Genomic DNA, 13827 nt, shown 5'->3' on the forward strand with positions numbered 1-13827 from the left:
TGTCCCATTACTTTGTAGTCCACTGTTGGCCATGACATTCACTGTTGGCCATGACATGTATGTTGCCATACATAAACTTAGAGAAGGTCACGGGGCGCTGACCCCAGGCATGGGAGTTGAAGTGTCGTCAGCACTCCCAGATAATGTATAAGGACCAAGGCCACAGAGGGTGAGTTGGACTCATGGTGCAGGCCATGATGTTGACATCGGTGCTGCACATTCCACCTGTAAGGTGTTCAACCTGTTGCCTGCCCAAGAAGGGAAAGGGATTCTCGGGCAACAGATGGGGCTGTAAGATCTTTTCTGATTCCTGTGATTGCTGCACTGCAGGACTTTGGACTAGATGACCCTTGGTGGGTACCTTCCAAACCCACAGTTCTCTGATTCTGTGATTCCTCTTGTGTTGTTCCTTATTTTCCTCACCCTGCTCATAAAATCCATTAAAGTACAACCTTGGTATTCTTCATTGTCCATGTGAACTCCAAAAAACTTCTGCTTTAGGCATCAATAACCTTTGGCAGACCACCTTTCAGAGATCCCCCTCATGAGATGCACAGTTGACACCATTTTGTGTCAAGACCTACACTGGCTCCCAATACGTTTCTGAGCACAATTCAAAGTGTTGGTGCTGACTTTTAAAGCCCTAAATGGCCTCGGCCCAGTATACCTGAAGGATCCACCCCCATCATTCAGCCTGGACACTGAGGTCCAGCTCCGAGGGCCTTCTGGCGGTTCCCTCACTGCAAAAAGTGAGGTTACAGAGGGGGCCTTCTCGGTAGTGGCGCCCGCCCTGTGGAATGCCCTCCCACCAGCTGTCAAGGAAATAAACAACTATCTGACTTTTAGAAGACATCCAAAGACAACCCTGTATCGGGAAGTTTTAAATGTTTGAAGTTTTGTTCTGTTTTTAGCCTAATGTTTTACAATTTTGTATGTGTTGTAAGCTGCCCAGAGTGGAAGATGAGTGGGGTATAAATAATAAAATCACCATCATCATCATATTACCACACACCCCTCAGCAGCCATTTTGTGACTGATGCCTGTGGCACTTCCTCAAAATTCCAAATGGGCCCTTAGGCCCCTGAAAGGCTGGCAACCCCTGTTTTGTGTGGTTGAGTTGTATTTTATTGTATCCTTGGGGTTTTGTGTGTTTTTCATGGCAAAGTTTTATTATAACGGCATTGTCTTTTTATGCTTGTATGTTGTTCTCTGCCTTGTGAGAACTTGGTCCAGAAAGGTAGCTTAGCCTTATTTAAATATATAAACACCACTGCCACCCTGAGCTCAGTGAGGACTGAGCATGCTCAGTAAGCATGGAACAGCAACTGCCTGTTGAGGGCAACACAGCTGGGGTGAAGAGGGAATGGGATGAAGTGGCTAGAATCCTGAAGAGGGAGCACTCCACACACTACAATGTTTTGTTGTGGGTCCTTTTTGTAAGTAAATAACCTTGAGGCACACATAAAGCGCTAGGGAATCCAAGGAGAGGCAATGCCATGGCACAATGGCGACCCCTCCCAATGGCTGGTAGAATATGGCAATAAATCTCGGCTTTCTTATCTTTATTTTGAGATCAAGGTCCCAGTGCGGCAGTATCTCCCCATGGCACTAACAAGTGTCTGCAGCACGGTTGACTGAGTTGTTCCGCATGACGCTCTGAATCCAGTCGGTGAATCGGCAGATTTTTGTGTAGACCCCGGGCTTGCCGGACTGTGCGCAGATCTGCATCCCCCACGAGACGATGCCTTCGAGTTTCCCGTTGCACACCAGGGGCCCACCGGAGTCTCCCTGCCGAGCAGAATTATTCACATACTTATTTAGACTATTTATATCTCAAACTCCTGAATCAAAAGATAAAGCAATGAGAAAAGGACAACAACAAGGAAAGCCAAAACTCCCTCAACTTCTCCTCCTCAAAACGACAGGGGCCTTGGTGGGCACCATGGGTGGAATCTGAAGATGGCATTGTGCACCATTTTGAGGGGCCCAGGTATGGACCATCTGAAACTGCTTTGAACTGGTGTTCTTTATTATTTTGTGGGGAGTTTTGGCCAATAGGGGAAAGCCTCTCACCTGGCAGGAGTCTACGCCACCTCTGCTCACACCAGCACACAACATGTTTTCCGTTATGCCATTGGGGTAGGCCTGGTTGCACTCTTCATTTGAAATTGTGTAGACTTGGGCACATTGCAGGATGTCAGGAAACTGTGCTGCAAACAAAGAACACCGATGGTTTTATGGAGGTGCTGGTGACACTGGAGAGAAAGCCGCCACTTTTATCATGAGCCCCAGCCTAAGTTGACCCGTGGATCGTTTTATATTTCACTATCAACTTCCTATATGGCATTGCTTGGGAATTCTAAGAAACCAAAAAAATCAGCGCAGTTTTTAAAGATTCAGCCTTGTTTCAAAATGGCATCCAACTGCATCTAAACACAGGCCAGAACCTGCTTGATCTCAGGAGCCACCATACTCAATGTGGTTATAATATTTCAAGAAGTGTCCAAAGGCATAGTGAAAAAACAACTTTCAAAAATATAAATAACTGTTGGTTTTGATTGTTAGTCGTTGTGTTCAAGCAAATAAATAAATAAATAGATGCAGGCCATGAGATCTGGAGCAGTGAACCTTTAGATGTTTCGTGTAGCTGGTAGTTTAATGTTGAAGCTCCACCTACCTGTATACAGGTAAATGAACACATTGGACTGCATCCAACCAATTTCTACTTAGACTAGACCCATCAAAATGAATGAACTGAAGTTCGTCATGGCCATTAATATCAGTGGGTTTACTCTGAGTAGGACTAACATTGCTTATGCTGGCATTCTCTTCTGAAGATCAGTCAGGATATTGGTTCTCTTTGTTCTGCTGCATACCTAGGGCATATCACTGATAACGTCAAGAGCCAGAGGGTACTTGGTACCAAGATGGCCAGTTGGAGACTTTGATGACCCTCAAAAACTATAACTGAAATTGGGAAGCAAAGCAAATCAGAGCCTCACACCAAGAAGGATTTTTTGTTTTGTTTTTTGCATTGTGTAAATTTGAATCTGGACTCTTAACAGCACTGAAATAACCCCTTCGTGACTGGAAGTGCTCTGAAATATGAGAGAATGGCTATAGCAGAAGATATGAAAGGGAAATAATTAGTGTTATGGCTAATTGATCCTTTAGTTTACTTGATGAAGAAAAAGTTTAATTTACTAAAACGAAACCAAAAAACCATCCAGCATATCTTCCATTTTTTAAAACTACACATATTAATTTAAAAACCTGCAGATGACAACCACTATCTTAAAAGAGGCACCACACTTTACTTTCACACAGGAAAGAATGCCTCTTCAGCTTAAGAGGGAATCACAGAATGGGATGCCTCCTCTTTTAAGGAGGACTCCTGGAAAATAATACTTTTTCTCTCTAGATGGAATGCATCTTGGAGGGAATGCACCTTAAGAGACAATCATAGGATGAAATGCTCTCAAGAGGGAACCCCCCTATTAGGAGAATACCTCTTCAGCTTCATGCCTAATTTATAAAGTATGCTGCTTACTCTTGTTTTCTACCCACATGCAAATTGCCACACATTTAATGAACCCCAATGATTAACTGATGATGATTCTTAAAAACGAAATGAAACTGGGTGACAGACGTTGAAATACTTGGAGATCAAAAGGATATGGGGCAGGGTGTGACAATTAGGGGGGAAATTTAAAAGTTGTGCAAAAGACAGAGAGAAAATACGAATGAGAAATAGTGGGGAGGTATAATGCTTTCTGCAAGTGGGAAATGTGGCGATGGAGACAGCATGAGCAGGCTGAGGCCACCAGCTCTAACCCCACCACATCCATGCCCCTGTTATGTATTGAAAATTATCTACTGTACATTGAGGGGTCGTCGTGGTCCCCCAGCCTGACACCTGGCACCGAGTGTTAGGCTGAACACATTGGGTAGACAGCTGAACAGGCCTGACATATTCATTGATGAAGGCGGGTTTGCTCAGTCGTATCAACATGATGTCGCTGTCATGTGTGGTGGGATTGTAGTTCGGGTGTGGGAATTTCTGTGCAGATGTGATGCACTGCTCCGAGCCCTCGTTCGCCCTGAGGCTGTGATCACCCATCCTTGTGTGGATAACCCTGCACAGGATGAGAACAGGAAGGAGAGGGGGAGAAGAAAAAGAAAAGAAAGAAAATCCGTAAGAACATAAATCTAAGAAGAGTCTTGCTAAATCATTCCAAAGACCCATCTAGACCACCGTCCTGTCTCCCAGAGCAGCCACCACTTGTAGACGTGGCCAGCCACGGAGAGGAGTAGGTGTGTTCTCCATGAAAATTTAAATCACAGGGCACTGAACCTCAGAGAGGAAGCATTTCAACCACAATAATGGGATAATCATTTGACCTTTCCATAACACCCCAGAATCAGAGCTGGAAGAGATTTTGGAGATAATCTAGTGTCAATTACAAAATGGCTGCCGTGCGGGTGTGTAGCATAACACACACTTCTCCTCTGCTCAGACTGGGAAGAAGGGTGGGTGTCTACTGGCATCTAATGAAATGTGGGCATGTTTGGTTTAGTTCACATTTAAAGGCAAATCTGCTTGATTCGTAGTTCTTGAAACAACACACCAAACCAAAACAGAGTCATCCTTCAAAATTCATTTTCTTCCAGATTTTGCAATACAGTTCTCCCACAAAGTAATGTGTTCAGTACCAGTGTTTCACTACCACACCTTCTTCCCCTCCTCTTCCATGGGATAGAGAAATAGATAGATTTCTCTATAGGTAACACAGGCCTGGTATAGTATTTACAGGTTTCAAATCCCAAATCAGCCATGAAGCGTAGTGTCTCTCCGCCAAACGACCTCACCAAATTGTTGCTCCTTGGAGGAAAGGCAGCATGTAAATTTAACAAATCAATAATAATAATGAATAAAGTGGAACTTCAGACCTCATTACTGAAAAACCCAATGAGAGTCACTTTTTTAAAAAGTGAAACTATAAGGATACATTTTCCATGGGAATAGGAAGACAAGTGCTTTTTAACGATGTTTGTTAAGTGAGAAAGTTTCTGCATCCTCCTTCCTTCGACCACTGTTGCTCATGAGAAGTGTGTTTGTAAGTTGCTTTGAGTCATTTCCATGAGTAAGCAACTTTTTTAAAAAAAACATTGCTCAGTTTACAAGATGATCTGCAAGATTACTGCTCTGATTACTGTTCTGTCCAGATTACCTGATGACTACGTACGCATGAAGTACCTACCTGAGCACTAAACAACACTGACTCATGGAAGGCCCTCCAGTGAGGCAATAAGAGAGGAAGGGATGGCGCCGAGACTTCTTGTCTCCTTGTGGGTAACCAGCTAAAAGGCTAAAACAGTCACCCTCCCTTTATGGTAGCATCTTAGGAAACTATAATCCTCTTCCCTCTCCAAGGTAAACATGGTGAGGTCTTCTGTAAACCGTTTCCTGCAAGACTTGTCTTCCAAATGCGTCATCATCCTTTTTGACCATGGTGCAGCAGAGCAGGAATGTAGTGAAGAGGAAGGGCATTTTTTTCAGAACAGGAATTATTGGCATCATCTTCCTGGTTGATTGACAGACCCTCCTCACTCTGACGTGAATGCTCTTGCTCTCACATTTCTGCTCTTGTTTATGACAGATTAGTATAGAGGAGGGCATATTCTATGACTGATCCCAATAAATCAAAGATTATGCCACGTACAGCTGTTCTTTGTATGTAGTCTCATCCATACTGTTTGAAGTGTGTAAGTAAGCTTCCTGTACCTCCATTAATTCTCCATTGTCCACATGTTTTCCTCCAAATCACTGCCTCTCCACACTTTCCCCTGTCCAGATCTCCTTATACCTCCCCCTTTTCAGAGCATCCCTGTTATGAGAAAATCTGGATTGAGGGAGGGGAAGGTATGAGAAGATAGTGATTGGGAGGAAAACGTCACATGTGTGGGATAAATCAGCCTCAAATAAACAACATGTTTAATACATGAAGGGGTTAAGACCATAGAGTAAGTTGTCCTGACAGGCCTGGCTAGGTTGCTCCCCCTCACCTTGGGAGCATAGACTCTTTGTTCTCCCACTTTCCACCATGTGAACCTACCAGTAAGGATGTCTAAGCCGGATGTTGCAAGCTTAGACCACATGGCCTTAGTAAGCCATCTTTGTGTTTCTATACAAATAACTTAGAAACATTTACCACTTTGAAACTAGCCTATGGTTTGCTGCCTGTCATTTCTTGCTGCTGTGTAGACAAACTCATGAATCTGAAGAGTTTGTAAGTAAACAATTTTTAACTTGCCAAATGTGTAATTTCTTTCTATACTAAGGGAAGTTGGGAGCTTTGGAAGAAACATAGAAGGGGATATTTTGAAAGTCTTAACAGCCTATATTTCCATGATTTGCTTTGCTGCATGTTTTGTGATTTCAAATCTCTGCCGGGAGCCCTCTCATCAAAGATTACTTGCCCCAAACCTGGATCTAGGCATCCAGGGAATTCTCCTTTCTATTTCACCAACGACAATCTAACAATACAAACAATTAATAGTTACAGGAAGCTACTATCCACATTAAATAACAGAATGGAATATATGTGTGTGTGTGTGTGTGTGTGTGTGTGCACACCCTGGCTACATTGTAGCCAACACCTTTTGTATTTTAACAAGCCTACTTAGGCGTATAATTTAGTCATCTATGTTACTCATAGTCATCTTTGTTTTTACTTGTTTTATTGTGTGTATAGTTGGTTGTTGTTTTTTTACACTTTTCTTAGAGAGTTTTGTCACTAAGCGGCCTATAAATCTTTTTATATACATTGTTATGAGTTTAGAGGACTTAGAGGGTTAGTCTGGATGGAACAGTGGATCCCCCACCAAACCTTCAATCTTGTACCTGGTTGGGGGATGGGGTGGTCTTGTCACCTGACCCATTGCACCAGAAAGAAGGTCTATTTACTTCAATAGAACTTAATTCCAGGCATATAGGATAACAGCAACCACATTTAATCTAATTTTCATAGGTGAGGTTAAAAAAAAAAGCAATGCAATGCAGCCCCCTCTTCTCTTCATAGCATCCAGAAGCCACCAATTAAACATGATTTCCTTTTAATTCAAAGCAGAAAACCATACTTAAGAGCTTTTCTTCAAGCCAGGATATTAAACTGTGGTTTAATATCCCAGCTTGTTGCATAGTTTCTCGGTTTGGGCAACACAGGAAACCATGGTTTGATGGGATATTTCCACATTTCATTGAAGGGTTCCTAAGGTACGACCATCCAAATGAAGCCAAGATCTGAGACCACGGGAGTGTCACATGCACCTAAAAACTATTTCCCTTCCCACTCACTCATTAGTATCTGAGATTAAAGTCCTGAAAGTCCCTCTGTTCCATTTTACAACCACAAGATGGCTTCTGGAGCAATACCTGCTGTGTTTGTCAAAACAAAATAAAAAATAAAAAAATACCTTCCAGTAGCACCTTAGAGACCAACTAAGTTTGTTCTTGGTATGAGCTTTCGTGTGCATGGACACTTCTTCACGAAAGCTCATACCAAGAACAAACTTAGTTGGTCTCTAAGGTGCTACTGGAAGGAATTTATTTTATTTTTTATTTTGTTTTGACTATGGCAGACCAACACGGCTACCTACCTGCTGTGTTTGTGTTTGTGTGGGAAACCGATAGTGGGAAAAGGTCATCCAAGATCCTCTTGGATAATTATTTTTGGGGGTTTAGATTTTGTGTAATTACAGGATTGTCTACCTGCAAACTTTCTAGATGTCTCAGGTCGCAGTCGGATACCTATTTAATAAGAAGAACAGGAGAACATTGTGGGCTAAGTTGTATGATGCTGCAGTAGGAGGGGGAATTAAGAGGGTTGTGGAGGGAAGGAAGTGAACAGAAAGCTCCCCCGCTAGATGCACCTTCCATTTCCGCAACATTGGCTACAATGCAACACTAAAACCCCTCCAGAAATGCTAATAATCCCAAAGCCCTTCCCACCTTGCCCTTCTCCCAGAATAACCAATCTTGAGTTTCCTTACCCCTGTTGGTTACAGTGAGCAGCGGTAATAACCCAGTACTTGTCTATCAGAACGCCTCCGCACAGAATATCTGGCCCATTTCTCTTGCTATTTGAGAGGACAACCTGGTAGCGCTGTTCGCCTAGGGCGCAGTCTTGGCCCCCGATGATCCGCGACTCATCCTGCGCAGCCACTGCGGAGGAAAACCAGCTAAAGTGAGAGGTAGCTTCCACCATACCTAGCAATGTCACACTGGCTAAGTGGCAAGGATCCCAGCCACCAGCCCAGCTTAGTTAAAAGAGGGAGGAACCTCTTTCAGCCCGAGGTCTGCATTCCCCCATGGGCAGCCTTCCATGTGTGCCATTATGCTGCTGGTGCTTGGGGCCAAAGGCGAAAGTGGGTGGAGTTACAGATGTGACTCTGCGCTTTGTGTAGAGGGCAATTTTTCCAGTCTTGCAAAAGCCAGCTGTTTCTGCACTTCCCTCTAGGCATTATTCTCTTCATCTGGGCAAGCAAGGACACAACCAGGTCAGCCAAAAGCCCTCCAGGAGCAAGGCTAGTGGACATGACTTGCAGAAAGTGCCAGCGCTTGGATAGACTGCGCTGAGTCACCAGATTTGAAGTCTCTGATCCCCAGCCCAGATGAGTGTATAGAAATTCTATGGCAGCGCTTCAGAATCCATTTATCTATTACATTTATGGAACACCACCTTCATAACCATAAAGGCTCATCCACACGCCCATTTTGCCTCATGTTTGCTAAGCACAGATATGCACCTTAAAGCTCAATGTCCAAGCACTTTTATTTTTTGCTCTGCTGTTCTCCCCAGGAAAACCCGCTCCTTAAGGCTGAATTAGAACTAACAGAAATTTGGTCTGATTCAGCTGTAAACAGCGGATTATCACAGGGGAAACACTGGGGCAAAAGAAAAAAGTTCTCAGAGAAGGAGCTTTAAAGCTCGAACCTGCACCTAGGAATGCGGCAGAAAATGAAGTCTGGATGAACCCCGAGTTCGCTCAGCCCGGATACTGAGGCCCTCCTACAAGGGCTTTCTGGTGGTTCCCTCACTGCGAGAAGCAAAGTTACAGGGAACCAAGCAGAGGGCCTTCTTGGTAGTGGCCCCCTCCCTGTGAAATGACCTCTCATCTGATGTTAAGGAGATGAGTAATTACATAACATTTTGAAGACACCTGAAAGCAGCCCTATATAGGGAAGTTTTTAATGTTTGATGTTTTATCATGTTTTTACTACTCTGCTGGGAGCCGCCCAGAGTGGCTAGGGAAACCCAGCCAGATGAGTGGGGTAATAATAATAATAATAATCTGAGTGGATGACAAAATACAATGCAAAGTTTAAATGATAACACCATCCCAAAAACAATTATTACAAAAAAATCTAAACAGCTAAAGCCAATGCAAGCACAGCAATTAAGAACAAATGTAAAGCAAATGAAGGGAATAAGTGCAAAGATATAAAATAGGGATGAGGAACTGGCCACCCTCCAGATGTTGATGGACTACAACTCCCGTCATTCCCGGCCATTGACTAGGCTGGCTGGGGCTGATGGGAGTTGGAGTCCAGCAGCATTTAGAAGGTTGTAAAAGCACTAAAAGTGATGTGGGAGAGAACTTGGCCTGGTGCCTGAAAAACAAGCAAACGATAATGCATGCCAGGTAAGCATGACAAAGGAGGGTACTCTACAGAGGGGCACCAGCAGCGGTGCTTTGCTGCAGAAAGCATGAGATTTTCCTATCTCCTCAGGACCGCTTTTGGCTATCTGAAGGAAGGACACACACTCACCCCTGATCTTCAAGCCATACTTTCAGCTGTATGCCCAGGTGATACTTCCCTACCTGTAAGAGTCAGCAGAAGAACCACCATCGCCAGAAGCCTCATGGCCCTGCAGGGAGTAGATGCCACCTGCATGTGTCTGTCTTGTTGTTGGCGGTGCTGTTGGATCGAAAGCAGTTTATTGCCACCGAATTCATCACCCTTAAATCCAAGCTGGCCCCACCTTCCTTGACATTGTCTAGAAGCAGAAGGATCCAGTTATGTGGGTTCTGCACCCGCCCACACAACCAGCCTGCTGATGCTCAGCCCCTGGAATCAGGAGGAAGGAAGCTCTGGGCTGCGACCCTTGGTCCTGGCATGGTCCTTACTATGCCAGTCTGAGCTCTCCTCCAGCAGAGACTGAGGTTAAGGTGATTTTGCCATGTTTCCGAATGGCGAGCTGAATAATTCCAGGGACTTCTGGGCCCCCATGACTTTGCAGGTGTCTTGGCTTAAATACAAAAGAACGTCAACACCACCAGGTAAACACAGTCTGATCTACAACCTGGTTAAGTTGAATTGCTTGCATTATATCTGAATTCTTTGGCTTCAATCCAGTTATCTTATCATCACTGTGCTCCAGAGCAAGGCACTAATTACAAAGTGTGAGCATCAATTCACACATCTGAATTCGGGGAGAAAGAAGGGACAGAGGCAGGGGGCCTTTGCAGACCACCCTAATAGCTTTTCCTGTTGCTGCTACTGACGTAGCACTACTACCCTCAACGGGGTGCAGCGTTCATGGCCCTGAATCCCCATCCCAAATTAATGCAAAGGAGTAGGACTAGTCTTCTGCCAGAAGTGCGTCAAGGTTTCTTTCCAACTGGGAGAGACGTGTTCCACTGCTAAAAACAAGAAGCAACGCACAGCATTTGGAGGGTAAAAACCAGAAAAGACCCACACCCCATACATGAGGCCACAACCTTGCAGAAAAGCTAGTTGGGTCTGGGTCTGAACAGTGCCTTGATGGGGGTGGGGGGTGGGGGCCTGACACGACGTCCTGACATCATGTGCACAACATCACATGATGTCCTGAGGTCCAAAGGTAGGGTGTGTGGAACCGAACGTGGTGGCAGCGAGACCCCAGTGGCTGGCAACCTCCGTCCTCCCGCTTTTCCTGCCGTGCAAGCAAAAGATGGGAGAAGCTGCCCCCAGCCAGTGGTGGCAGCAGCAGGAGGAGAAGCCACCGACTATTGAGCCACACCACATCTGGCTCCGTGTTTGCCCTCTGAACAATGAGACCCCCTGGCCACCTCAAAAAGAAAGAAAGAAAGAAAGAAAGAAAGAAAGAAAGAAAGAAAGAAAGAAAGAAAGAAAGAAAGAAAGAAAGAAAGAAAGAAAGAAAGAAACATTGGGAGGGAACACTTGCAAACCCTGAAAACATTTTTTTAATCACTCTTTCTCAACAGCTGAATTAAAGATTACAGGGCGGGACATCTAAGGACTGTAGTCACTGCAGCCCTACTCAAGAGTAGACTCAAGGGAAATCAATGAGCCTAAGTTAGCGTGTTCATTAACACCAGTGGGTCCTCTCTGAGTAGGACTAGCTTTGAATACCAGCCTAAGATCTCCACACCATGGAAGCGCCAGTGGGACCCGTTGAGTGACGGCTGATGAGTCAAACACGGTTTCCAGAAAGGCTCACAAAGAAAGGAAAGGAAGAAGACATTAACTACAAACAGGGAAATTCTGAGCAAGGGGTCAGGATTGTGGGTGGGTTGGTTGAGGTCAGTCTTATAAATATCAAAATGCCAGAAGCAGAAAACAGGATTCAGTTCCAAAGCAAAGCTGAGATGAGATCCCTTCTCTTTTCAAAAACAATTTCCCCCCTTCTCTGTGAAAAATGCGGGGGGGGGAGCATTTCCCCATGAAACATTTTGGGAGGTGATTTGTCACTTCTGCAGTGGACTGGAAGCTGTTGGGAGAGCCTGGCACTGCTTTCCACTGGCCACAAACCCCAAAATGCCTTGGGAGCTACGCAAAGCGATGCAACACGATATAACTCCCCAGATATCCCATGAAGTGCCTCTGGCAGGTGGTTGCAGAGAGAACTTTCCTCAGCTTTGAGTGGCAAAAGCTATTTCTTTAAATTGTATCTATTTATACCCTGCCTTTTTCTCTGACAGGTACTTGAGGCGGTTTACAAATAAAAGAACAACAGCTAAAAATATGGGGGTGGAGGAGCAATATTTCTTTTCTTTTTTTTAAATTAAGCATACCTATTAAAAACATGCAGATATTTACAATAAAGACAGCACAGAACCAGCTCTTTCATGAAAAACAGCCCATTCTCAAAAGCCTGTTGATATAAGGTATTCACCTGCTAGTGGAAGGACAACAAGGAGGGAGCCAGATTGACTTATCTAGGGTGGGAGTTCCCAAGTTTGGGCGCAGCTACCGAGAAAGCCACTTCCCGCGTCCCTTCCAGTCATACCTGAGAGGGCGTCAGGACTGAGAGAAGAGACTCCCCTGAATACCTCAAAATCCAAGCAAGTTCACATGAGGGAATCTACGGCTTGTGGGGTTAATTAGGCCCCCCAAGGCGTTCTGGCCATGCCATGCCAACCTGCCTACATCTAACTATAAATTTGAAAGTTAAAAAAAAACAACCAAGGGGAAATATCCTAAGATTAAGTACAGTAAGAAACAACCTCCTCCTCAACATTTCAGATACATCTCTCCCCCCCCTCACCCACCACAACTTTTCAGAAGAGTTTCCCACCCTGGCAAATGGTGGTGGTGGTGGAAATTGGGGGCATTTTTGGCACAGCTCTATTCCAAACATATCATTTGAAATTGCAGTACAGGGATATGTCAAATCTTTTGGCAGAAATCCATAAAACATGCTGATTTTATTTTATTTGCCAGAGATGGACTTCCTTCTATGCAGTAGCCTCGATTATATAAATAGCAGAAATATGCATTTGAAAGTCCTAACTATCAGGTTGGCCTTTCCTGACTGCTCTACCCTCTTTTAAGTGAAGAGCAAGATTTTATATACAGTAAGCCTGCACCTTACGCAGGCATTACGTTCCAGGCATTGCACCAAAACCCAAAGTTGCTTATGGTCAAAGCCCATTGGGTTCAAAGTCATTTTTCCCAGAACCCTGCCCCACTTCCAACCTCCCCACCTTTTTCGCCATGTGTGTAAAGTTAAAGGCACACAAGTTGCAGTCTTACAGCGTGTGTGTGTATGTGTGTGTGTGTTTGGGATTACTCCAAGCAATAATTCATTTCTAAGCGTGAAATTACAGCAAATGTTTTGAATGCTTGAATTTCTCAAACAGTATTATTCTCTCTAAACCGCAGGGTTTTTTTTTCTTTTTGTAGAACAGGGGACGGAATCCAAGAGAGAAAATGTCCCTGAACCCACTTTTGTTGCACTAGGCCCCCTCCAGATAGCAATAATGATATGGCGGCATTGGCGAAGCATCTCAGAATAAAGAATAGAAGCAGGGTTAAACCCACCGCTAATGCAATACGGCTGTGTCAAGAACATGTCGCAAATACACCCGCAAGAAAGCACCGGTCTGGACGGGCCCCTCAACCGTTCGCCTTGATGCCTTTGGGCTCTCCCCCAACTCCTCACCTCACTCACACAAAGGCATAGTCACCTGCAGGTCTTGGGAGGAAAGAAGCACTTGCAGCCGCAGAGATTCCACAGTAAGAAGATGCGTCTGCGGTTGCTGCCGCTGCTGCCTGGGCTATGAGTCAAATGTGCCTTATCTGCCCATCTTCCCTTGATCAATCGCCCTGTGTTTATCCACCACACATGTTTAGACAAGGAGGGCAACTCCCTTGGGCTTCTTACCATCAGAGCAATCCTGCTCCTTCTGTTTTGTGTACTGGGATCTCCAAAGCACCCGCAACCGTTGTCAGGCTCCTTTTCTAGCACTGCTTGGAATCAGGCCACCCGGAGAGAAAGATCTCCAAAAAGGTCTGCCTCCACTTCACAATTTGTTCCA

General features: G+C 44.7%; 1 protein-coding gene across 1 annotated transcript in view; it reads right to left on the reverse strand.

The window, feature by feature from the left end:
- The window catches only part of LOC117051974, a 35725-nt gene extending 22144 nt beyond the window's left edge, over positions 1-13581 (reverse strand). Inside the window, exons 1-6 of the mRNA XM_033158702.1 lie at positions 13477-13581; positions 9886-9982; positions 8053-8224; positions 3883-4136; positions 2074-2210; positions 1610-1788 (exon numbers count right to left, since the gene is read on the reverse strand). Coding sequence (XP_033014593.1) covers positions 1610-1788; positions 2074-2210; positions 3883-4136; positions 8053-8224; positions 9886-9958 — 815 coding nt within the window. The 5' untranslated portion in view covers positions 9959-9982; positions 13477-13581. The remainder of the gene's footprint in view (positions 1-1609; positions 1789-2073; positions 2211-3882; positions 4137-8052; positions 8225-9885; positions 9983-13476) is intronic.
- Between the last annotated feature and the right edge of the window lie 246 nt (positions 13582-13827).

The sequence above is a fragment of the Lacerta agilis genome, chromosome 8, assembly GCF_009819535.1.
Source record: "Lacerta agilis isolate rLacAgi1 chromosome 8, rLacAgi1.pri, whole genome shotgun sequence".
NCBI lineage: Eukaryota > Metazoa > Chordata > Lepidosauria > Squamata > Lacertidae > Lacerta > Lacerta agilis.